Raw genomic sequence first — 27653 nt, 5'->3', positions numbered from 1 at the left:
TACCTCTTGGCTAACTATTGCTGTAGAGACTTAGCTTGTTGGCCTTCTATTCACCTTAAAAAAAAAGTAGTTATTGTTTTAGAATTTACCAGTAGTAGTATGTGGGGGGTGACAAGTAGAAGGGAAAGAGAGAGAGAGAGAGAGAGAGAGAGAGAGAGAGAGAGAGAGAGAGAATGAATTACTGCTATTGACAACACATATTTGAAAAAAGCTCCAAAAATCATAGGATTTGAGATCTGGAAGGGTCCTTAAAGGTCCTCTCTTATTTTATAGATGAGGAAAACTGAGAACCAGAGAGTGAAATAGTTTGCTTAAGTCACACAGGTAGCCAGGGGTTGGATCAGAATTTAAAAGCGGGTCTTAACTCTAAAACCATTGCAGTCAGCTGTCTTGTAGCACATCACACATAAACTTCCTGAATATCATCTTCCCCTAACCTTGACAGCTCACAGATGCCAGAATACTAAGGCCACAAGAAAAGCCGCCTCCAGTAGTGCGTTTCAAATAGCACATTCTTTTGTTCTTGCCAGTAACGTGGGTTTATGGTGGAGAAATGTAGGAGCAGTCTTTTTTTTATGGTTACTACACGACTAAACTGAGGTGGATTTTTTTTGATTAAAGATTCAGAGGCAGTAGCATTCCTTGTGGATAAAGGTGTTCAGCTCTATGTTTGGAAATGCTGCCTTTTTTTGGTGAGGGGCAGAGGGCTGTTTAAGTTAAAGATAACATATATACATATGCATATATTTAAATCGTGGACAGCGATCAGAACTTTGTCAGAAAGATTTAGGTGTCTCTCTTGTGCTTTTTTCCGGGGGTTTCCTGAGTTTCCCCACTCATGAAATGAGGCTTACAACATTTTAACAGGGAAACTCAGGTCAAGAGATTTGCCCAGGATATAGTAGAGTCTAACAAGACAGACACCCAAATCTTCCTGACAAAATCCTGAACTGTGTCCATAACTTAAAAAAAAAATTTGAGATAATGTATGTAAAGAGCTTTGTAAACCTTAAAATGCTCTGTAGACATTATATTTTATTGTTGTTATCCGTTGGCCCTTCCTTGGTCAGGCACAAGGCACAAGAAGGATGATCTCTAAAGACTGTTTGACAGGTTAATGTAGGTTAATGTAGGGGCAGCTGAGAAGAAAACGCAGCACCGTCCTGAGAAAGAATACAACAGCGATAGAAGAGCCAGCATCCCTGGGCGGGGTCCCGCAGCATCTCGGGAGCTGGCCCCGCCCCTTCGTGGTGTCCGCCGCAACGCCTGTCTGAGCGGAGGGGTCCTTCGGGGGGGCCTCCGAAGGGGCGTCCGTCTCCGCGCCTGTACGAATACCTTACGTGACTGGCTGTGGAAAGGCGGCGGAGCCTGTTTGGGGCCAGTGGAGCGGCGGAGGCGGCGGCGGCGGTTTCGGCATCCGAGGAGGCTCTGAGGCTTGGGTAGCGACCATGGCGGACGGCGGAGCAGAGCGGGCAGATGGGCGCATCGTGAAGATGGAGGTGGACTACAGCGCTACGGTGGACCAGCGCCTGCCTGAGTGCGAGAGTATGGCCAAGGTGAGAGGGGGGGAAGCCGGACTAGCATTTGGCGGACGGCAGGGGCTGAGTCACGGCGCTGTGCTTGGCCTAGGCCCCAGGCCTTCCACAGGCCAGGAAACCCGGGGTTGGCATAGGAGGAGGTGGACGAAAGACCACTCCTCACCCACCTCCACCTCCCGACCCCTCGCGGGAAGTACGCCGCTGTGTACACAAGTCCCCCCTTCCCCGTCCCCAGTTTGTATCAGCCCCGTGGTCGCTGGTGTTTGTTTTGTGCGTGCGATCTGGGGAGGCCCCTTCAGCGTCCAGGCCCTTCGGGAGCACTCTTTGCTCTTTGTGGGGCATAAAGTCACCCATTCGAGGGGATCTGGAGTCATCCAGTTCAGCCGCTTGTCACTGAAAGGTGTTGTGACTGAACGTTTCCCGGACCTGTCTGTAAGAACCTTGAAGGATAGAATATCCCCCCAAATGACCCCATTAGCCTACACCACCACTTCCCAAGCCCCTTCCTATACTGCTTACTCCAAAATGACTACTTTAAAAACTGGGAAGGAAAAAAACACGAGCAATGAAAAAACACAATTTAACTGCCGAAGGTAGAATGCTGGGACCTTCAGGTACTTAACAGAGCTGTCAAAAAGGATATGTAGGTTGTAACAGATGCTATAGACCAAGAACCTCTAGGTTTCCCTTACGTCCCATAACATAAATCTGGTATGAGTGTAGTGATCGTAGGTGGTTTTACTCACATATAGAAGTATTTATAAGTGTATGTAGTTTTAAGTGTCATGTAGTGTGATTTCACCTGTATGTGGAACTTCCTGGGTTGCCTGGGACACTGAGGGGTTCAATAACTTGCCCATGTGTCCCCTAGCAAGCTTTGCACCCAGGCTCTCCTGACTCCAAGACTAGCTCTCCCTACTTTATTACTTCCTGGCTTTCAGTTCTTAGCGCTCATTATTACCTGTTCCTCTACCCTTTGGTGCTCTCCCAGTTTATAACTCCTGTTTTGGTTTACTTTGTTCCCTTTGAAATATCAGCTGGCCGTTTATCTTCTTATGGTGGGCAAGTTGCCAGCTTCCCACTATCTTTCCCTCCCCCTACTCCTGTATATGCTGGGTTAAGTCCTCTCCCCTTATATTTCTCCCCATAGGGAGGAGAAATCTCTTATCCACTTCAATCCTACCCTTGTCTACATTCTCACCCTTTTGTTTTACAGTTTACAAACATCCCTTTATCCAAGATTGCTTATTTTCACATTCTTTTCCTCTCATACTGTTGGAAATTTGGCTCTCCCCAAAAGACACTGTATCCTTGGCTACTCTCTCTCGTACTGGTTATCCCTTCTTTCAAAGCCTCCCAAAGCAGTAGGCCAAGAGGGAACAGTAGGTATGTTTTTCCTTCCCCACATTCTCTTTTGAGGTTGTCAATTTGCCACCATCACTCAGCAACCTCCATCCCTCTTTATCACCCAGTCTGAAGCCTTGTCACACTCTTCAGCACCACATTCACAGCCTTTCTTCATCTTAGTCTTTCACTTTGCCGAACCCTAACCTTGTATTCCTCCCACCATTTTCTTTCTCAGTTCTGACTCATGGTGTCAAAAGCTCCTGAAGAAAGTCTACCGAGTCGATTCACTATGTATTTACATTGAGTGATGATCTCTGCTTAGCCCTTACTGCTGCACAGAAATCCTTGTATTCTTCTCTGATTGACTATCACATTTTCCATGGTGATTGTTCTAAACCTTTCTCTACAGGCCTTCTATACCACCCTTCTCCCTTCTCATTCAGCAGAGAATCTCACTTTCTGCTTTCCTGAGGAAATAGGTTTCCATTGAAAGTTTACTCTTCTCTGCTACTCCGTATTTCAAAACCTCTTATTACCATGTCTTATCCTCTCTTTGCTTCAGAATGACAAAAAGTGTCCCTTCTCCTTGCCAAGTCTAACCTTGCAAATCTTTATCCTTTTCCCTCCTATGTCTGCCAAGAGCTTACCCCTAGTATCATTCACTTTCTTCTATCTCCAGTCTTTTCTCATTTACTGTTCCCCTGTAACAGTAATAATAATAGCTAAACATGCCCAGATCATTCCTATTCTTAAAAAAAACCTTTTATTTGACCCTGGCATAGCCTCAAACTATTGCCCTATATATCTCCTCTTTCACAGCCATACTTCTAGAAAGAAAGGGAAAAGAAGGGAATAAACATTCATGTGACAGGCACTGTGCTAACCACTTTGCAAATAGTTTAATACTTGTGATATCTCATTTAATCCTCTCAACAACTTTGAGAGGTATGTACCATTATCCTCATTTTATGATGAGGAAACTGAGGCAGACAGAAATTAAGTGGCTTTGTTAGGGTCACACAGCTAGTTGGAGTCTGAGGCTGTGGTTGAACTCAGGTCTTTGAGATTCCAGGCCCAGCATTCTAATACATCACCTAGCTTTCTCAGAAAGTTGTCTGTACTGCTTGCCTACCCTTGAACACCTTCCATTCCCTTCTAAATCCCTTGCAATCTGTATTAAGCCCTGCCCCCCCCCCATTTGATTGAAATGGGTTTGTTGGGTTTTTTTTAATTACCAACCCTCTCTTGACTGCTAAATTCAATGGTCTTTTCCAAATTCTTATACATCTTGACCTCTCTGCACTTTTAACACTATTGACCTTGGCTTCTAAGATATTGTTCTCCCTCTCAGTTCTCCTTTCACTGAACTGGATCATCATTGTCATTTCCCCTCCCCCCCCCCCCCCAAAAAAAAAGCCACTTAAGTGTGATCATTCCCTAAAGCTGTGTCCTGGACACTCTTCTTTTTCTACACTCTCCTGGTGATGGATCTCCTCCTTCCTGCAAATTCATTTATCTCTGTCCCAGTGACTCCCAAAACTGCATATCCAGCCCTCCTTTTTCTGTGAGCTTCAGTCTTCATCACAGCCTACTTCCTATGGGCATTTTTACTCATCATAAACAGAACTCATTATACCTTCCTCTCCAAACCTGCTTCCCTATTTCTGTCCAAGCTGCCACCCTTCTTTAGGGTGTTCCAGATTGGCGACTCTGGAGTCATACTCATCTCTCAACTCTCCTTCATCTCCGCATCCAGTCAGCGGAGGCGTCTTATTAATCATACCTCCACAGCATCTCTTCCCTTCTCTCCAGTTACACAGCCACAGCCCCGTTTCAGGTCCTGATCACTTTTTGCTTGGGATATGGCAATAGACTTCTAACAGTCTCCTTGCCTCAAGTCTTTACCCTCCCCTGTCCACACAGCTGCCAAAGTGATGTTCCTGAAACTCAAAACCCTATAGTGGCTTCCTCTTGTCTCTAGAATCAAATAGACACTTCTCCTTGTCCACCCAAACCTTTCAGAATGATAGCACGTTATTCCCATCTATGAGTCAGTAACCTAACTTGCTTGCTGTTCCCCAAACACAGCATTCCATCCAATTTCAACCTTTGTACACAGTATGCTTCCCGATGCCTAGAATACTCTTGCTCTTTATCTTTGCCTTGTTGAATCCTCAGTTTCCTTTGAAAGCAAAGCTCAGGTGCCATATCTTACTAAGAGTCTTTTCCTGATTCCTCCCCTGCATTGTTAGTGCTTTTCTATCTACCTACATTACTTTATTTTTAGGTACATACTGTCTATGTGTATGTTGTTTCTTCAGTAGGTTATAAGGTCTTTGAAGAGGGACTGTTTAATTTCTGTCTTTGTATTTCCAGTACCCTGCATGGTGCCTGGAACATAGTAGATCCTCAATCAGTTGTTAAATATAACTAAATTGAATTGAATGGTACTACTGTTTTTCCAGTCATCAAGATTAACAATCTTGGAATCATCCTTGACTCATACCTTTCTTCAGTTCCTATATCCAATCAATTGCCAAATTTTGTTGATTCTGCTAGTACAGCATATATTCATTATCCTCTTCTCTTTCCCCAAAAGGATGTCACTCTAGTTCAGACCTTCAAAACTTCTTTCCTGGAGAGAAATCTCCATTCAGTTTCCTTGTCCCCTTCTTTGGCTATTCCTTCCTCTTCTGTCTTTTGTACACCTGTTAAATCGATATTCCTAAAACACAAGACATGACTCTCCTCCTCAAAACTCCTGAATAAGCTATATTGCTTCTAAAAAGTTTTCTAAACCTAGGGTCTGTGACCTTATAACTATTTTGATATAACTGGTTTGCTCTGTAATCTATGTGTTTTACTTTGCACATTGAAAAACATTATTGAGAAAAGGATACATGGACTTTACTAGACAGCCCAAAAAACTGCTCTAAATTCTTGCTCCTTCCTGCCTTTTTAGTCTTACTTCATATTATTCCCTTCCACACATCCTTGTCAAATTGGCCTGCTATACTTCCCTACACAGAGCATTCCATTGCCTACCTCTCTTCCTTCAGACAAATGGCTGTCATGTCTGGAATACACTCCTAAATGAATAGTTCCAATCCACCTAATCATACTTTTGTCCAGCTTTTGTCCCAAGAAAGCCTTTAATCAAATGCTTTTGCTGAAATCTACCTATTTTTACATTTCCCTAATTTATCTCTTTAAAACTCCATCAAAAGGGAAACAAGGTTAGCTTCACATGAACCTATTTTTGATGCCAGATTGGTTCTTTGTGAGTAGTATTTGTTTCTCTAGATGTTCACTAACCAAGGCTACTTTAAAAAATTTAAATGGTGGCCCAAGTTTGTTATATAACATCTTCATTTGAAATAACATACGTAGTTTTCTTGGAATGTGGGAAATGAAATGTAAGTTTTTATGGATTCTATAGTCTTTTAGTAATCATCTAAAATGCATCTTTTATGACCTTTTGCAGGTCAACCACACTTTTTTAATACTTTGACCAATAAAAATTAATTTTGTTTCTAGACTCTAGATAAGGTGTTTTATTATTTTTATTTTTGCACAGATGTGTGCAAAAAGTTCCTGATTATGCAAATAGTTTTTTAATGAGCTTCAGTAGCCCCACAAAATGTCCTATTAGTGTTATTTTAGATTTTACAAAATTCTCACTTACCCGTACATGATTCAATTTAGGTCTGACTTCCTATTATTCATATGTGTGGCCCCTACAATTTTATTACTATGTTCTTTGTTCTGTGCTACATAATTTCCATAATTAGAACACATGAAACAAAGTGGGTATATTTATTTCTATATATAACCTGAGATTAAGGACATTTAAAGGGAAAATTTTTTTTAAAATAGGCATAATTCATTTGGCATAAAATGAGCCTAGTGAAAGAGTTACATTTTCCTTATTTCCAGTATCTTTCTGTAGGCTTTAGTTTAAATTTGGCATTTCTCAGAAACTTTGTAAATTGATTTTAATATCGGTATACTTGTATTTTTAATTTCTTCAAAGTTGCTACAAATTAGAAAACTCAAGACCAATTTTCCTAATTAATATACATGCAAAAAAACTTGAAAAAGATATTAGCAAATAAGTTACACTATCTAAGAGGTTATACACTATAACTATATTGGATTTGTATTAGGAATGAAAGGTTGATCTAATATTAGGAAAGCTATAAACATAATAGACAATATTAATAATAAAAACAATTTTTAAAATCACGATTGTATCAATAGATGCAAATAAGGCTTTTGACAATGTCCAGCATCATTTTATGTTAAAAATATTAAAAGCATAGAAATAAAGGGACCATTCCAGTGGATAATAGTATCTCTCTAAAACAAAAAGCTAACATTACCTACAATGGAGAAACACTAGAGGTCTTTCTGATGAGATCAGGGTAAAACAAGTCACTGCTTATTAATTAATGCAGTTCCAGAAACAATAGCTTTAGCCATAAGACAAGAAAAAGAAATTGGCACAGGCAAAGAAGAAACAAATTATTGCTTTTTGCGAATGATACAATATACTTTGAGAACTCTAGGTGTTCAACTAAAAATTAATAGAAACAATAACTCAGTAAAGTGAGAGGTACAAAAGTAAACCCACAGAAATCACCCTTTCTTATATGTTGCCAATAAAACCCAGCAAGAAGTGATAGAAAAAGAAATTCCGTTCAGAACAACTATAGAATGTAGAAAATAGATGGTAATCTACCAACAAGCACAGGGGTTTACATGAATGTAACTACAAAGCTAGATGGTGTAGTGGATAGAGCGCCAGACCTGGAGTCAGGAAGACTTGAGTTCAAATATTGGGCAGCTAGAGGTACAGTGGATAGAGATCCAGGCCTGGAGTCATGAAGACTCATTTTCCTGAGTTCAAATCTGGCCTCAGACACTAGCTGTGTGACTCTCACCTGTCACTTAGCCCTGTTTACCTCAGTTTCCTCATCTGTAAAATGAACTGGAAAAGAAAATGGCAAACCACTCTAGTATCTTTGCCAAGAAAACCCCAAAATGGGGTCACAAAGAGTTGGACATGACTAAAACGACTGAACAACAATAAACACTTTTTGTAAGTTAAGACAGATATAACCAGAGAACTATTAACTGCCCATGGTTAGGCTGTACCAATAAAATGAAAATGATAATACTACCTAAATTAATTTATATATTTAATGCCATACCAGTCAAAACATCAAAAAGTTACTTTGTAGAACTAGAAAATATTAAACTTCTTCTGGAAAGACAAAGGCCAAGAATCTCAAGGATGATAATGGAAGTAAGTGGGAAGGAAGGGGACCGAGCAGTACCAGATTAAATGAGATAATGCTCATAAAATGAGTGCTTTGCATAGTAGTTGACACATTGTAGGTGTTATATAAATGTTTATTCTCTTTTGTTTCTTTCTGCTTCAAATTATACTGCCAAGTGTTGTTCATTAGAACTATTTGGTTTATAAATAGAAAAGTTGATGAGTGGATCAGGTTAGGTACACAAGATTTCTGAAACTATTGAACGAACATAGCAGAGTAATCCAAGACTATTGAGGTGAGGACGCACTATTCAACAAAAACTGCTGGAAAACTGGAAGGCAGTCTGGTAGAAATTATTTTTACAACAACTTCTCACACCATATAAATGAATATGTAACTTAGATTTAAACAAATTAGAGGACCAGGGAAGGAGATAACTTTAACAGCTGTGCCTAAGGGGGGAGTTCTCTACAGGAAGGGATGAGAGAGGGTCATAGGAGATAAAATTGACAATTTTGATTACAAAAGTTTTTGCAGAAATTAAATCAATCCATTTTGAAGTGAGTTAACTAAGAAAAAATTCTTTGCAGCAATTGCCTCTGATAAAGGTCTCATCCAAGATATATAGGAAATTAAATAGATAAAAACAAGAGTCATTCCCCAATCAACAAATGGCCAAAGGATATGAATGGGCATTTTAAAAGATATATTTATTTTTGACATTAAAAAAAATTGAGTTTCAAATTCCCCACAACCCCGCCCCTGCCCACTGAGAATACAAGCAATGTGATGTCAGTTACATATGCGGAGCGTTTCTGTATTAGCCATGTTGCACAAAAAGCAAGAAAAAAAAATTAGACTTCAGTTTGCACTTAGAGTTCATTACTTCTCTCTCTGGAGATGGATAGCATTTTTTTTAATCAATAATCCTTTGGAATTGTCTTGGATCATTGAGTTGATCACAGTAGCTAAGTCTTTCACAGTTGATCATCATTACAATATTGCTATGTACAATGATCTTCACTTTGCATCAGTTCTTATAAGTCTTGCCATGTTTTTCTGAAACCGTTCCTCTCATCATTTCTTATAGCACAGTAGTATTCTATTGAGGAGAAAATTCATTATGAAAATGAGAATTTCTTCAGTGGGCCATTTGAAAAAATTATGAATAGAGGTATCTACTCCTCGTTTGGCTAAAACCATTTTATACATTTTTTTTTTTGTTCTGGATTTTTGTTGCCTTAGGAAGGAAGACTTCAAGAAGTAATTGAAACACTTCTGTCTTTGGAAAAACAGACTCGTACTGTGAGTAGATTGCATCAGAAATCACAGTTTATCATTGATTTTACTTAAGTTTTTTATATTCACAAATTATTTCCATTTCTGCAGGCTTCTGATATGGTATCTACATCTCGAATTTTGGTTGCAGTAGTGAAGATGTGCTATGAAGCTAAAGAATGGGATTTCCTTAATGAAAATATTATCCTTTTGTCAAAAAGGAGGAGCCAATTAAAACAGGTAATTTTGTGTTTCCTTTAAGGAAAAAAAACAATCCAGCATGTACAGAGAAGTTTGATCTCTGTACAGAGATCATTTGCCCTAACCTGCTTGTAAGTATAATATTTTAATAGTTGCTTTAGTTACTATTCTTGATTTTCTCCTTAATGAAGAAGTTGTTTATGAATACTCAGTTCTCTGTTCAGAAACCTTCAGTAACTGCTCCTTGCTTGTTGCTCTAATTTGACAAATCTCTAACTTTACTGACATGGATATTCCCTTCAGTAGTTTATCTCAGGGTATTTACTCTTTGTCCTTGTAACTTTTATCCATGTTCTCCCATTACATGGGTATCAGTGTGGCACACCAGTGGACTAGTTGACTTATCTTTCTTCATACTTCTATGTGATCAATACATCTCTTCTGGTAGTACATCTTGTAAGATGATGTTACTTAAATTGATTTAGATGCATAGTTCTCTCTTGGTAATATATTGCATTGAATCTATGCACAACACACATCTTTCCATTGCTGTTTGTATAACTCACAACTTTAATTTTTCAAAGATGGGTATTCATTGATTCACAGAAATACAGAATGACCAAAGGTGTACTGGTGTTAAAAAAGATAAGGCATTGGTTTTAGGAAATAGCTTGAGTAATCAAAAATACCATATAAGTTCCTAAATGCAATTCAGCCCACATTCTCCTCTTTATTTCTAGACTCAGTTCATTGTCCATTCACATCTTCTTCTCCTCTCTAATCCAGACTCTTGACACTTACTAGCTGGGCAAGTCACTAAACCCCTATTTGTCTCAGTTTCTCATCTGTAAAATGGGGAAACACTAGAGAAGAAAGTGGCAAAACATTCCAGGATCTTTTCCAAGAAAGCCCCATGTACAGCGTCCATGGAGTTGAACAACTACAGTAACAGTCAGGGTATGGAGCTTAAATAAAAGGTGGACGTCATAATGCTCTGGCAGTCAGGCAGACTTGGTTGTAGGCACAGGTTTGCCACTGGGTGGCTCTGTGATCTTGGGAAAATCCCTTAACCTTGCTGGATCAGTTATATAAAAATGAAAGAGATAGGCTAGGTGATCTCTAGGGTTTACACTCTTTAATTCCAAAATTAAGAGACCATTGATGTATTTCCAGGTCTAGAGCAGCCCACTTATATTCTGAGTAGAGGTTGGGCTTAGATGACCCTTAGCATCCTTTCTAGCTCTGTAACCAATCATAATGGTTTTCTCAGAGTAATGGATCAATAATTATAAATAGTCAAGATGACCATTTTATTTAGATAACTGAGTTGTATGGATTATTCATTAATGGGTAACAGCATGGTCTAATGTAGGGCTATACAAAATGCAGCCTGCCGCATGTGGCCCGCCTACAAGCATAGAAATTTACATAAGTGCTTTAGTAAATGAAGCTGAGCTACTGCAGAGCTCTCACCAAAATGGCAAATGAAAATGTATTGTCTATTGTTTCAATAAAAACCTAAGGTTGGACAGCCTTGATCTAGTGCATAAGAGTCAAAGTAATGATCCTAGGAGCCCAAGTGGCCTGAATCACATTAATTGGGTAGAGTTCATCAAAATAAATAAAAATATAAAACCACACAGATAATGTTAATTTGAGGTTTTCTAAGTCAGTATTTAGAGAAAGAGATCCATTTCTTTTTTTAATATATTTTTATTTATTTTAAAAATATTTCCTAATCATGTGTTTAAAAAAATTTAACATACAGTTTTTAAAATTTTGAGTTCCAGATTCTGTCCTCCCTGCTTGAGAAAGCAAGCAATTTCATATCGATTATACATGTGAAGTCATGCAAAAATATTTTCTTATCATCCATGTTGGAAAAGAAAACACAGAAAAAATAAAACAAGAAAAATAAAGTTTAAAAAACTATACTTCACTCTGCATTCAGATTTCATCAGTTCTCTGGAGGTGGAAAGCAGTCTTTCAACATGGGGGTCCTTTGGAATTGTCTTGGTTCATTGTCTTGATCAGAGTAGAAGTGTTTGTACAAATGCTTGTAAGCATCATAGAGGGCTCGTGACTATGTATTTGCATCTTTTACAGCTGTTCATCATTACAATATTGTGTTACTGTGCACAGTGTTCTGGTTCTGCTCACTTCACTTTGCATCAATTCATATACGTCTCCTCAGGTTTTTTCTGAAACCATTCTGCTTATCATTTCTTATAGCACAGTAGTATTCTATCATAATCATATACCACAACTTGTTCAGCCATTCCCTAATTGATGATTGTTCCTTAGATTCCATATTCTTTGCCACCACAAATAGAGCTACTATGAATACTTTTGTTCAAATAGGTCTTTTTCCCTTTTCTTTGATCTCTTTGGGATACAGACCTACTAGTGGTATTGCTGGATCAAAGGCTATGCACAGTTTTATATCTCTTTGGTTATTGTTCACAATTATGCCAACAGTACACTAGTGTCCCAATTTTTTCACCATTCCTTCCAGCATTTGTCCTTTTCCTTTTCTTTCATGTTAACCAATTTGATAGATGTGCGGTGGTACATCAGAGTTCTTTTAACTTGCATTTCTCTAATCAGTGGTGATTTAGAGCATTTTTTTATGTGACTATTGATAGCTTTGATTTCTTCTAAAAATTGCCCATTCATATCCTGTGACAGTTTATCAGCTGAGAAATGGATCTTATTTTTTTTATATAAATTTGGCTCAATTCACTATATATTTGAGAAATGAGGACTTTTATCAGAGAAACTTGCAAGAATTTTTTTTCCCAGTTTCCTTCTAATTTTGGCTGCATTAGTTTTGTTTTTCTGATAATTGGTTTTCGTTTGCTGTACAGAGACAACTAATTCAGAAATCCCTCCTATATTAGTAACCTCATTTCCTGTCTATTAAGACATTTTTTGTAATTGATTGTTGCCATATCCAGCACCTACTGATAACTCTATTCTTAAAGTATTCAAAATACATAGTCATGAGCCCTCTATGATGTTCACAAGCATTTGGCCTCTTCTTATAGTCTTGAGCAGCATTTAAAATGCACTGTTGTGACCCTGAATAAGTCACTTCACTTCTCAAGGCCCCTAGCAATTCTATAGCACTGGAAGTTGCAGAGGAGATGCTCTTCTGCATTGATGGAGAGAGTTTCATCACTGGGAATTCCTTTGATATTCAAGTTCTGGTAAAAATAAAATTCAGTGTTAATAATTCCTATTGTTTTGATTGAGATAGTCTTGTACATATGAATATGAAATTAGTTTAAACTTTTTGTGTTAGGACTCTGGTAGGCTCCTTAGTACTATCAGGGTATCCAAATTAATTACACATTTTATATTAAATTTATCAATGTGAATTGAACCTTTTTCTTAATTCCCTTTAGCTGGTAGACCTGGTTCCATCACACAGAACCCTGGTTCACATTAGAGGTGGTGGAGAAGCCCGTGAAAGCAATAGAAGGCCACCTTCTCAGCATCTAGGGTTTTTATTGGTAAAACAGTTTGAGAACTTGAAGAACCTAGGCAGTTGTATCACCAAAAGATTAGACCTTAATCTTTTGGAAATCTAGAACTAAGAGAGACCTTAATGATAATGTAATACAATTCCTCTGTTTTTCAGGTGGAGAAATTGAGGTCCAGAGAAATTATTACATGAAAAACCCTGGGCTAGGCATTGGGAAGCAATATAAACATGTAGAAGGAAACTATCAGTATGTTGTAGTAGAGGTAAAGCCCTTATGCAAGGAAGTGTGGTTTCACAGTTAGACTTAGAAGAGAGAAATGAGAAATTATCCAGTCCACACCCTTCATTTTTGAAAGAAGACACTGAGCCCAGAAAAGTGAAATGACATACACTAGCTGGTGTTAGACCTGGTATTCAAATTTTAGGTCTCCGGACTCACAATTCTTTCTAGAACAAAGAAATATGTTATAGAGTACAGTAGAAACTACTTCAGGCTGAAATGATCAGAGAAGACCTCATTGAGGAAGAAGCATTTGAGTTAATTATGTAGCTTGTTAGTGGCATAGCAGAAACTAAGATCTTCTGTGTCTTAATTGAATATTCTTTCCATTAAACTGGACTGTTTTATACCATCCCAGCTGTAGAATAAGATAATGAGGGGTTTGTAATGTCATTCAACTTCTTTTGTATTTATATATCAATGAAAATCGTATTTTTTGCTTCAGCAAAGCTTAATATTAAAGGTTTACTAGCAACCATTTTTTAGATTTCTAAAAAGTTATGACTTTTAATTATTACTCAGTACCCAGGAATATGAAACTCACCCAGACCATAACCTTCCTAATTACTTACCTTCAGTGCCTTTCACAGAAGCAGCAAATTTTTCTTCTCATTAGGATATTGATTTTTGTGGGTTTTTTCATGCCAGTATGATTTCTCATTCTTGCATAAATTTTATTTAATCAAATTATATTTCCCTAGAAATCATTTATAATTTACAGTGTCAAGGGAATATGGAATATGTCCCAGAATACTTTGCATTTATTGAAAGAGAATATGAAAACTACAGTAAAATCTTAGAATGTGAATGAGTCCTTGAGTCTTTTTTGGGTGTCTAAAAATGAACTCATTAAGTACTGGCATTTCAGAACTTTTTGATAAGCCTTTCTAAAATGTACTCTTTGTGTTTCTGCTATCCTAAACAGAACCTAATCTTAAACTGAATATAATTTAATCTGTTCTTGATAACTTAATGTCATCATTGTGAATGTTGTAGTGGCATTAAGTATGGTGTAATGGAAAGAGCCCTGGATTTAGATTCAAAATAGCTAGGGTTGAATTCCAGCCCTGTCACTTTAAGCAAGTCATGTTTGACTTATGCTGGTCTCAGTTTCATCTCATGGTTGCAAGTCTTCCTCTGAATCTAAAATCTTAATTACTGTCATTAGTCATCGTGATAATGCATTGAAAGGCTCTTGAGGCACATACAGTTGGCTCTTAGGTTCCTCTCACCTTCCCTCCTGAGACTATAGAAGTCGTCTGTCTCATCATTGACTCCCCTCATCCATAATCTATGTGTATTGTATAACCATAATGTATTTCATAAATGTAAATAATCAGAGTACTTCTTTCCTTGTAGCAAACTAATCATTCAGAGCATTAGCTATAATCTTTAGATCTCTGGTTCTTCTCAGCTGTGGGGGTTTTTTTTTTTGTTGTTTTGTTTTTTTTTACTGGGTACTTGAGAATTGCTGCTTTGCTATATATGTGTGTATTTCTGGCTATGTTCAAGTCTGGAACACTTTTGAAATTTTTCAGATTCTGATTTTTGCTGTGTTACTTTAATTAGTAAAATAAACATCTTTCCTTTATTTTGATTTAATTTTAGTTACACAAACTTTTTTTGTCATATAGGCAGTTGCAAAAATGGTTCAACAATGTTGCATTTATGTTGAGGAAATCACAGATCTTCCCATCAAACTTCGATTAATTGACACTCTTCGAATGGTGACAGAAGGAAAGGTAAACTAGTGGCATAAATTGATATATGGCAGATATATAATGATTTCTAATATCTTATTTATAGTTGAGGAACTTTTGTATACAAAGATTCTAAGTGTGATCCCATCTTTGTAGGTGGAAATAATAAAATGAAGATTAATTAGTCATCCCTGCTGATTCACCTGGCTAGTTGAGGATAAATACTCAACCAAGTATTTTCCTGTTGGTGTTCTGAAAATAACTTAATAGGCCATCTTAAACTTTTTCCACTTGAGACCCCCTTTCACCTGAGAAATTTTTATGCAACCCCAGATATATAGGTATATAAAATAAGTATACAAATCAAACATTTGCTGATAATAAGTCATAAAGAAATTTATTTTAAAAAAACTCTTTGATACCATTTATTAAAGATGAAAGCAAAGCTGCATACTAATGAGATGGCTGTGCTTGTTTATTTTTACATAGAGAATTAAATCTTGGCAGAATATTTGAACTGCAGGACATAGAACATCTTCAACGTTTTTCAGAGTTGATCAGTATTTTGATTTTATAATCGTCATTGCTGAGAACTTCGCTTCGCATAAATACGTTGTACAAAATGGCAGAAGTAATGTCATGGGCCATGTCAGAAATTGTTGGAAATTCTGTCCTAATATTAGCCAAGCCAAAATTCATTTAACAGTTTTGTATGTATAGTAAAAATGCTGCAGTTCATAACATACAGCAGTTTCAAATCTGAACCAAGGTGTTTCTGGTAGCATTTGTTGGCATTGTGTGACGGCATGCTCAGTGCAACATGCACATGTTTTATGTTCAGAACTAAGCCTGCAATGAAGTTGTGCAATGCAACATGGGCAAGTGCTGCCAGAAATGCCTCAGATTCATTACATGTTTGATTTTGAATTAAGTTTTGGTTGTGGTGCATTCAGAACCCTTTTACTGTTGACAAATTATTCATGCCTCCCACATTCAGTTACATGACCCTATCGAGACCCACAGTTTAAGAAGCGCTGATCTAGTCCAACCAAGATATGTGTTGAGAGAATACCAGTACCTTCCCTGGTGAGATTCCAGACCTTCAGAGTATCAAAGAAATATTTGTTTTCTATGCTCTTAATAATTTTGATCCAAATAGTATTTGAAAAGGTGAAAAGATTAGGCCAAGGATGGGGAACCTGTGTCCTTGAGGCCACATGTGGCCCTCTAGGTTCTCAGGTATGGCCCTTTTACTGAATCCATAATTCACAGAACAAATCCCCTTAATAAAAAGATTTGTTCTGTAAAACTTGGACTCAGAAGGCCACGCTCAAGAACCTAGAAGGCCATACGTGACCTCAAGGCCACAGGTTGCCCACTTTGCATTAGGCTTTTGGCCTAACAATCTGTACAGGAAAAACTAAATAGATTTAAAAATTAATATTGTCTAAACCAGGTTTTTATTGACACAATAGACAATATATTTTGATTTGCCATTTTAGTGAGACCTCTGCAGTTTACTAAAGCATTTATGTGAATTCCTATGCTTGTAGGCCGGCCGGATAAATCACACTATGGGCATATGTCCTGCGGGCTGCATTTTAGACAGCCCTGGTCTAAACTATGGTAGCTGAACTATTGAAGTAGTACTTAAGAACATAAATCTAGGATAGGTGCGTTGAGAATCAAACAATGAGTTCTAACCAGAATTGAATAGTAGGAAGGGCAAGAGGGGAAGGAGAACAGGAACGAGCTTTTATTAAACATCTACTGTATGCCAGTCACTGTGCTAAGTGCCTTACGGAAACATCTCATTTTTTCCTCACAACCAATCTGCGAGGTAGGGGCTATTATTATCCCCATTTTACAGTTGAGGAAACAAACAGGTAAAGTGACCTGCTCAGGGCCACATAGCTAATAAGTGTCTAAGACTGGATTTGAACTTGAGTCTGCTCTATCCACTGCCTCCATGAAGAAAGAAGTTTGGATTGCATATAAAAAATTGTGTGGTGCAGTTTCATGATCCCATAATGTTCCCCAGCACAAAAACCCATTTTTTTGTTTTTATTTCTTATGTGTTGTATTTTTAAGCTGTCCTTCCCCATCAAACCCTTCCCTGAAACAAAATCAGTTAAACAAAAGCAACAAACAGAATATCTCATGGCATGAGCAACTTTCTATACCCATATTCCCTTTCCTCTCTACTAAGCACAGAGAAGTATATTTGTTCATCTGTTTCCCAGGACCAGCTTCAGTAATTGCAGTGAGTTCAGCTTCCTGTTAGTGTTTACATTATCTTATCATAGTCATTCTTTATATCGTTCTAGCTCTGCTTATTTCATTCAGCCTCCATTTATGTGTCTTCATATGTCTTTCCGTGTTTTTTTTGGATTCTTCATACTTGTTCTTGTAGTTCATATTCCATAGTTTGTTTGACCAGTCACCATTCTGTGACCACCCATTGTGTTGTAACTTTGGCATATTTGGGATCTCAACCTATTAGTGGGATCACTGATTAAAAACTATGAATAGCCAAGGGGCAGGTAGGTTAGGTGGTACAGTGGAAAGAGCACCCACCCTGGAGTCAGGAGGACCTGAGTTCAAATGTGGCCCCAGACACTTACTAGCTGTGTGACCCTGGGCAAGTCATTTAGCCTTGATTACCACCGCCCCACCCCACCCCCACCCCCAAAAAAAGCTCTAACAGCTGAGTGATTCCTTTTTTCAAAATTTCAAATTAAAGCTCATCTTTATAACATTTTCTCAGTGATAGTTGTAAACCTTGGGATACTATAATCTCTAAATTAGAGTTAAAAATGGTAGTGTTCCAGAGGGCAACAGAGAGGCTTACAGTGGGCTCTAGTAGGATCAAATACATTTCTAGTGGAGACTATCATGTAAAGAGTGCAGAAGGGATATCATCGAGGAAATATAGGATTAGAAAAAATGGTGTGCTAATAATAATTTCCTGAGAGCAAAAAAATGGCAGATGACCATTCCAAAGGTCTCTAGCACTTCAGGGAACTTCTATAGGAAACAGACAAAAACCATGAAATAAGGCATGCGTCAGTCTCTTCCAGTGAAGGAAATACCAACATTGTTAAGATTCACAGATCTATTCAAGCTGGTATTGAAGCGCAAGAAGTGAGACGTATTTGAAAACAACCAAAATTATTGTATTTAATGAACTTTTATTGCTGATGATGTTTTGGGAGACCCAAAACAATTATATGACTTTAATTATAAAAGTATAAGACTTTTGAAAGTATTCATCAAGGTGCATTCTCTTTTAAGCCTTTTTTTTATAGTTGCTTTATGAGAAGGGATATAACTAATAAGATGATTTTATCATCAAGTTGAATGTTATTATACTCATTTTAGATAATAGGCTAATTTAGGCATTTTGAAGTTTTAGCTCATTTCTGTGGGAAAATTTTTTATTCAGCAGATATTCCTTGTATTTCTAGATTTATGTGGAAATCGAACGTGCTCGATTGACTAAAACACTAGCAACAATCAAAGAACAAAGTGGTGAAGTCAAAGAGGCAGCATCCATTTTGCAAGAGCTGCAGGTAATGAGTTATGTCTTGGAGTGCACAAATCCTCATCTGCAGAAATCAGTATTTTCTTAATAGAGGTAGCCTATGTTAAAGTGTAAGCCTCTTAGCTACCAACAATAAGATTGATTTGCAACAAGGCGTGAGATTTAATCAAGTAGCAGTAAAGTGTGCAATTACACTTCAACCAAATTCTAGCTGCCAAGCAAGTTTTGAAGAGAGACTTCAAATGTAACAAATTAACCTTAGTGCTGCAATTACTTGAACATTTAATTCTACATAAGTGGAATAGATGATTTAAGTGACAGGTAATGCAGTTTCTTCCTTTAGAATCTATGTTTTAAATTGTAATGATTATTAGCTTGGTATTTTAACTATCATCTAAAATTGATTAAATTCAGTATGTGGCATAAGACCTCAAAATGGAAAGGAATCTTAATCCAGCAGTAGGTACTTTTCCTATCCAGTTGTTTATCATGTGGTTCTGATAAATTATACATTTATCAACACAGTGATTTTAAAGGTCCTTGATGGACCATGTCTCGTTTATCTTGGTATCTCCATAAATGCACATATTTAGAATTTAATTAAATAATTGTTGAACCAAAGAACAGACACACAGGGAAGTTGTAGTAATCACATAAACCAGATGTCCACGTTAAAAGTTTGTTTAATCATGGATGATTTAGATAATTCTGACAATTTCATTAATGTAAATACTGTTGCTTGAATAAGGCTTTTCAAATGCTAGATGCCTTGTCAACTATATCAATTCATTTGTCTGAATAACTGTTTTTATGTAGATGTGAAGGTCACAAGAGCCAAATGTACAAATTACATAAATATCTTTGTTGTCATGTTTTAGAGTATAAGTAGCTATAGCTAACCATGAATGATTTAATTTTATACAGTACCCTACACAGTTTCTTATATTTGAGGAGCTTTCCCTAAATATTATTTGCTGAGGACAATTATTTTTATATCTGTTCCTTCATTTAATTATATCTTTTAAAAATATCACTAAGTATTTATTGTTTAGAAATGTTACCAAGTAGTTAGAGATTTATCTGCAAATTACTTCCTCTCCCAGGTGGAAACCTATGGGTCCATGGAAAAGAAAGAGAGAGTGGAATTTATCTTGGAACAAATGAGGCTTTGCCTAGCTGTGAAGGATTACATTCGTACTCAGATTATCAGTAAAAAAATTAACACCAAATTCTTTCAAGAAGAAAATACAGAAGTAAGTTATTTTCCTTTGCCCCTATTTACGTTCTTAACTTTAAAATGTCTTCAACAGAACAGCCCATGAAATCTTTATGGGTGTTTTTGTTTTTTTTCCAGAAGTTAAAGTTGAAATACTATAATTTAATGATTCAACTGGATCAACATGAAGGTTCCTATTTGTCCATCTGTAAGCACTACAGAGCTATATATGATACTCCTTGTATCCAGGCTGAAAGTGAAAAGTGGCAGCAAGTAAGAATATTATGTGAAATTGTATTTCTACATGTTGGAAAATGTTAGAATCTTTAGTTTATTTAGAAGACATTTTAACCTTTCTTTGCTTTTTCTGCAATTATCTAGTAGTGATTTGCATGTGTAAATCTTTGTTAGTTTCTGATTCAGACTAACATATCTAATGGCCAGTCTACATCATGGACTACTTTTTTTTAAATTATAAATTTATTTTTTTATTTTTAGTTTACAACACTCAGATCCACAAGTTTTTGGGTTCCAAATTTTCTTTCCCTCACTCTCCTCCCCTCTCCCCCACAAGATGACATGTAATCCAGTGTAAGTTCTTCATATACCCTCACATTGAGCTTATTTACATGATAGTCCAGTTGTAAAGAAGAATTAAAATCAATGGAATTAATCATGAGAAAAGGAGAAACAAAACCAAAAAAGAAGGAAGAAAAAAAGAGAGCGAATAATTTGCCTCAATCTGCATTCAGACTCCATAATTCTTTCTGTGGATGTGCATAGCTCTTTCCATCATGAGTCTTTTGGAGCTGATGGACTGCTTTTAAGAAATAAAATTTTATTATTCAATATATAGTAACTCAGTTGCTAGCATAACTTTCATCAAATTGTAATTGGCAGCATCCATTTATATATAACTAATTTCTTTGAAGTTGCCTTTTAAAAATGTTCTTAAATTGTGTATGTCCTCTACAATATTGTTTACACAGTTAAGTTTTTTAAAGAAACTTTTCCTCACAATTCTAAAGTGAACCAGTCGGGTCCTGTGATAAATCCAATAGATGTGTCACAAAATCTATTACAGGCAGCTGCTGTTTGAAAAAGAGCACACTAAATAATGATCTCTTGGAACTAAATATTAAACTTCAGGGACAAAAGGGCATAAAAACTAGAGTTATGATAATCTCTAAATGCCATTCCAGAATTTCAATTCTTACTTAGTCATGTGGTCATTTGACTTTGTATATATGTGGAATTATGCATATTTAGCACGTAACCTATGGCATAGTTTAACTTGTATATAACCTATGGATTTAAATTCATTACTTTTTCTAGGCTCTGAAGAGTGTAGTTCTTTATGTTATTCTGTCCCCCTTTGACAATGAACAGTCAGATTTGGTTCACCGAATAAGCAGTGACAAAAAGTTAGAAGAAATTCCCAAGTATAAGTAAGTACATTTTATGACAAAATACTGTGCCTTAACACATCCTATTTAGTGGAACATTGTTTTGATATGTTTTTGTTTTTGTTTTTTTAAGTGATGGCTTTGGGAGGGAGAGGGATGCAGTCAGGGTTAAGTGACTTGCCCTCACGCAGCTAATAAGAAAATTCTTTAGGAACTTTTATTTAGCTAGTTAAAATTTTGCAGTTAATATTTTTAAAGAGTTTGTGATGTGCTGAAATACACCCTTCTAGAGATCTATAAAAATAGATTTTTTTTCTGTAAACCTAAGGTTTAACTTTAATATCTATTGCATTTATAGTAATGGTTGATACAGGAAAACTGATGAGTGAAAGGGTTATGGCCAATTACTGTATAGGGAAAAACTATTCATAGAAGCATTGAAAGAATACTAATAGGTCAGGGAAAATAAGTAACAATTTATATTTTCTTTTGATAAAAACCAAATGAGTAGAATGCTCTGGATTGTTTCTTAGTTTGTTATACTATTAAAACTAGAGGGCTTGCCCTTAGTCAAAATAAGGTAATTTTTTGTGGTTTAAAATGATAAACATTTCAAATTGTCAACAGGGATCTTTTAAAGCTTTTTACTACTATGGAATTGATGCGTTGGACCACACTAGTTGAGGATTATGGAAAGGAATTAAGAGAAGGTTCTCTTGAGAGTCCAGCGACAGATGTTTTTGGTTATACTGAGGAAGGTGAAAAAAGATGGAAGGACTTGAAAAACAGGGTTGTGGAACATGTAAGTAATGGCAATTTTTTCAACCTATGTAATAGATTTGGTGACTTTTAATTCTTACCCAATGAATTTTAATTTTTTTGGTGTGATCTTAGAGAAAATGAGTCATTAGCTCATCCTCTGTTCTCTCTTACTAAGTTTCTGCTAAAATACTTAGTTTTTTGAGTGTAATAAGTTTTTAGTGGATGACAATGCTTTCACTTCTGTTATAATTTTAGGAGCCTCATCTTGTGTGATACTAATGTATTAAAGTTTATTGTATGTTCAAATGATCTGTCATTCCTGAGATCATACTTATATTAATTTCAACTGTTTTATATTTCTTCTATTTTTGGCTCTTCAAAACCTAAAACTGTTTTAGTAACTTTTGAGAGGGAATTCTTCCAGAATCTCAAAACTACATAATTTAAAATCGAGGTATATTTCTTTAAAATGGCTATTTAGAGAGATAGATACAGATATAGATAGATAGGACTATATCTCTGTCCGTAGATATGGATTTTGGGTGCAAGTGATGGACTTTCTTTCTCACTGCCACTTAGAACCATAGTATACTTTAGCCAAAAACTTTGATGTCCTTTGTGCTGCTACAAATTGAATTATTCCATCAGGCTCATTTTTGTATATGTCTTTCCTCCATTTATTATTTTCCATTTTGAATGTTTTGTATGATATTTAGTTAGACCTTTATCATTCTGGCTTAGGCACATTTTTTATGCCCCTTACAGGATACTAAGGTCTAGAAAGCCAGGAATTGTATAGTTTTTTTTTTTCACTTTTTTGTATTTTCAGCCCATAGAATAGTATAGTATCAAGTACATAGTACAATTAAGTAAATGTTTTGGAAATTTATCCCTTGGACTCTAAAGACAGTAATGGAGAAGTGATTATGTGACCTTCAAAAAAAAAAACTTGAGTGATGAAATGGGAAAACTTGCAAATGAAATGGGAAAGGAAATTTTAATTGTCAGGTTATTTTAAAATAACAGTAAAGAGGCACAATGGTGTGCATATTAATTGGAACAAATTACTTAAACAGTAAACTTTATAAAATTTTTTACCGCTTTAAAATATGCAATGTTTCATCCTTTTTTGTAGCACTATTTTTGATTCTTCCATGAAACCACACTTTTATTACTTTGCATATTAAGCATACCTCTGAACAGTCCAATTTTCCAAATACAGCCTTGGTTATAGCCCATGGGTTTTCAGTAGGCTTTAAGTCAAGTGAGTTCTCACACCAGTGAAGCATGTTATAATCTCTATCTCTTGGACAAATTTTAATCTTTTGTGATATATGGCATGGTGCAAGGTCATGTTGAAATATTCCATCTCTTTTTGGAAATTTCTGTAATTATGGAACAATTCTGCTTTTCAGCGTATTTATCAGCTTATCATTCCCTAAATGGTGACAACTTCCTGTCACGCTGGAAATCAGAAATGCCCAAAATATTGTTTGGGGTGGATGTTTTATAATCTAATGAAGATGCCTAGGTCTTATAGGCTTATATCTATGACTTCTAACAGTGGTTTTAAGTATTTATAGCCATGAATGAAAAAGCAAGTTTCATCAGTGATCAGTTTTTTTCCCCCAGTCTTAATTAGTTCTGTCTTTGTGTTGTCTTGCCCATAATAAGCAGTTTTTCTTCATGGCAGTGACTAGGTGGTTCATTAGTCTTCTGGATAGTCTTCCAACTTCACGAAGTTTATACTGCATTATAAAGGAATCAGTAATAACCCCTCCAGCTGCCTGGTTCCCCTGAAAGTCTTTACTTGTTTTCTGAGGATTAATTAGGCTGTTTTGATCAGTAGTTTGTTGGTTCCTGGCATTATTTTATGTTTTGGCCACCCTTTCCTCAGTGATTTGGTGTGACTGTTCCATTCATTGTAGATTTGAATAGATGCTTTTAAACTCTTGACTTAAACACCTGTGTATTAGTACTAAACTGACAGAAAAAAACTAACTTATAAGTGGAGAAATCAGCTCAATCCAGTTTTATCTGGTCCAGGTCAGGCATTAGGAGTCACCTTAGTGTTAGTACAAACACATATGTATGATATTTGCTATTATAAAATAAATCATATCAAAATTCTTGTCTCAAGTAATATGCCTTACCACTATAGTTTGGGACTTTTTCAAGGAGGAAGTTTTGTTCATTTCAGATCAATTTTTGGATATCAATAACTGTTTTTTTTAATTGACATTTTGGGGACCATAATTCATCTTCAGATTCCTGATATTCATAAAAGGACTTATTTTTTCTACTATCAAAGTTTTTTATTAACAGATCTGATTACTTCTAACTTTCAGGAATAGAAAGATAATGTTTTTACTGTGTATGTCGTAGCGTAATGTCTGATAGGCACTTATGCTTTTTGCTTGATAGATGTGAAGTTGACAAGGAGTTGTATTTGAAGTTCTTTACAATGGCTTGTAAATAAACACTTAGGTATTTTAGTTCCTACAATTAAAATTTTATTATTTGGTTTCATTATGCTAGACTTAAGGCTTTCTCCCCTAGAACATGATTGTCATTTTAATTTATCTGAATGTACATTTAAAATAGAGCTTAAAGTAACATTACTACTGTTGAATTTTCCAAAATAAAGATTTTAAGTGGTTTAAAATAATATGAGACATAAAGTTTCCCCATACTTAAAAGCTGGTTTTTAACCATTATAATGTAGATGTGGCTTGATTCATTTTTATCCGTGTAATCCTAAGAACTGATTTCCTTTGTCCCCATTTCTACCCTGGCCTCAGAATATTAGGATAATGGCCAAGTATTATACCAGGATAACAATGAAGAGGATGGCTCAACTTCTGGATCTTTCTGTTGATGTAAGTACTAACTATTCCCATTTAGGCTATTCCTGTTTATATTGAGAATCATCGGCTCACAGGTTTATTGGCAAGATATCTTAGAAGTTGTCTGTCCTAATCCCTTCGTTTTACAGATGAGGTAACTGAGGACTAGAGAGCTTAAATGATTTATAGAAGGTCATACCAGGTAGTAAGTGGAGAGCCAGGATTAAACCCAGGTCTTCTGACTTCAAGTGTTCTTTCTACTGTATAACACTTACTAAATAACATCCAATATAATTTGAATTTTAAATTAAAACTTGACCGTTTATATATTAAGTTTGAGTTAAGGAAAATTTTCTGAGATGACTTGTAGTCAAAGATTAACCTAAATATTAAAATGACTCTTGTGGGAATTGTTTATTGTATTTAAAATTGCTGCTTAGGCATAGTAAGTTTTAATGTATTAAGTGACATGAAAGTGAAGTTGGTTCAGAAATTTTAGTTTATTATATATCATGTAACCATAATAGGTGAATAATACAAACAATATAACAAATTCATTTTACTTCAGCTAAGTGCTTATTAATTGAAGTCTAAATAAAGACAGAAATGGTTAAAAAATTGTAGTTGTGATTTAGATCAATGCTGTCAAACTCAAATAGAAATGAGGTCCACTAAATTATACAGAGATCCCATTTGGGGTGCATATTGGCTAACAAAAATGCCATGTTAATGCTACCTATTTTTTATTAAATTTTTATTTATTTTGTTAAATATTTTCCAATTACATTTTAATATGATTTGGGCTCCACTCAGAAGTGTTTTGGACCTCATGTGAGCCACATATTTGATATTCTGATTTATGCTAATACAATAAATTGTGCAAGTATAGACTGAAAAGCCTAGGTTACTAGTAGTTTTGTCAAAATAACCCAGGTGTTTTAGTTGATAGTCAGTGAACATGAATGGATAAATTAAGTGGTTATTAAAAAAGTTAATTTCTGACAGTCTAATTCTACTTTATTCTCACCAAATGTTTCTCCCCACTCCCCCAAATGTTATCCCTAAAAATGTTATCATTTCCATCAATAAATACCTTGGGGGAGTGTCTTTCTTTTTAAAAAGCTAATTTGATGATAGGTTACATTAATAGAAAATCAAGAGAAGTTAAGAGTAATGATAGTATGTATGAGTCAAGCCAAATGGAGTAGCATCTATCCAATTCAGGGCATCACATATTGAGAGGAATGTTGACAGTCATCAAAAAAAAATATCTGTAAGAGGGCAGCCAGTATGGTGAAGCAACTGGAAACTGTGTCCTAAGAACAATTGAAGAAACCAAGGACTTTTTTCTGCTGGTGCAGAGGAGAATGGACTTAGGGAGAAACATAACTATTATGAAATATTTGAAAAGCTCTCATGTGGGAAGCAAGATTTCACTTTTTCTACCTTGCCATAGAGGGCAGTACTAGAACTACCAAAGGGTAGATATGAAGAGGAATTTTTCAGCTCAGGAGAAGGAAGAATTTTTATTTTTTTAAAGAATTTGGGCTATCAAGCAGTGAAATGAGTTGCTTCATGAAGTAGTAATCACCTGAAGTATATGAGCAAGTAATAGATGGCCATCTTTCAGGAAGAGAGAAGGGTTACCCCTGTTGGGATTTCAGCTGCATCAACTATAAAGTCCCTAGAATTTTCATGGTTAAGTCGTGAGAATAGAGATTGTCTATATTCTTATTTAAAATACTGACTTAGGATTTTGGCATTTGTTTATTAGTGATAATGAATCCCTACTCTATTCTTATCTGTGTCAGTTTTTGAATTGTTTTTGTTGAGTTTTGTTTATTTACATGCTTGTAATAATCAAGTTTGCTTTTTTCTTTGCAGGAATCAGAAGCATTTCTTTCAAACTTAGTAGTCAATAAGACCATCTTTGCCAAAGTAGACAGGTTGGCAGGAATTATCAACTTCCAGAGACCGAAGGACCCAAATAACTTACTAAATGACTGGTCTCAGAAACTGAACTCACTAATGTCTCTAGTTAACAAAACCACACACCTCATAGCAAAAGAGGAGATGATACATAATCTACAATGAGGGACTCGATACCCTAAAGCTTTTAAAAAAGCATTACAATTGGAGGGCATAAAGACTATTATTACAGTGTACCTGTTGGGTATTTTCCCTCTTATTCCCCACTCCCTAGTCTGAAATTTAAAACATGAGTAAAAATATGTGAGACATTATTTGAACATCATATCCTTGATTTCTAATTGTTTAACTTTGCTTTTGCATTTGGTGCAAGAATATAATACAACTGTATTGTTTAATCAAAATTGTGTTGTAACTTACTCAAAAATCTTTTTCTATTGTTAAAAATCCTTTTAGCAGTTTATCATTTGTTTTCATCGAGCTAACAACCATAATAAAAAATAGTATATGCATTTTTTTAAACTTTCCATGGTTTCTTCTATTTCTGAAAATTAATTGTGATAATGATTTGGCAAGTGTTTTTATAAAGTAAAATGTATCATCTGGCAAACTCATTAGGTTGAATTAATATACAATACAGGTAATGTTTTTAAAGTGGCTTACATGAATGTAAGATTTATAGTTGTGCTGGGCTCCTTAATTAAGCCTGTATTCAGCAATTAAAGACCTCCTTGACTGTATCCCTAAGCACCAACTAGATTTACCATTCAGTCAATTGGACTCTTCTCTTACATTGTCTTGACCAGTTGTTTGAAATTAATAAATCATATGATGGTA

General features: G+C 35.9%; 1 protein-coding gene across 1 annotated transcript; it reads left to right on the top strand.

Annotated features, from left to right (window-relative positions):
• The first annotated feature begins 1285 nt into the window (after positions 1-1285).
• PSMD12 (proteasome 26S subunit, non-ATPase 12) lies at positions 1286-27653 on the top strand. Its single transcript, XM_036756903.1, has 11 exons — positions 1286-1556; positions 9413-9472; positions 9557-9685; positions 15048-15155; positions 18581-18685; positions 19761-19910; positions 20012-20146; positions 21209-21321; positions 21907-22081; positions 24843-24920; positions 26772-27653. The coding sequence occupies exons 1-11, from the start codon at positions 1449-1451 to the stop codon at positions 26979-26981; spliced, it is 1371 nt and encodes a 456-aa protein (XP_036612798.1). The 5' UTR covers positions 1286-1448; the 3' UTR covers positions 26982-27653.

Source organism: Trichosurus vulpecula, chromosome 4 (genome assembly GCF_011100635.1).
Source record: "Trichosurus vulpecula isolate mTriVul1 chromosome 4, mTriVul1.pri, whole genome shotgun sequence".
In the NCBI taxonomy this organism is placed as follows: domain Eukaryota; kingdom Metazoa; phylum Chordata; class Mammalia; order Diprotodontia; family Phalangeridae; genus Trichosurus; species Trichosurus vulpecula.
The sequence above is the reverse complement of the archived record's forward strand: the minus strand, read 5'-3'. Positions and strand labels throughout refer to the sequence as shown.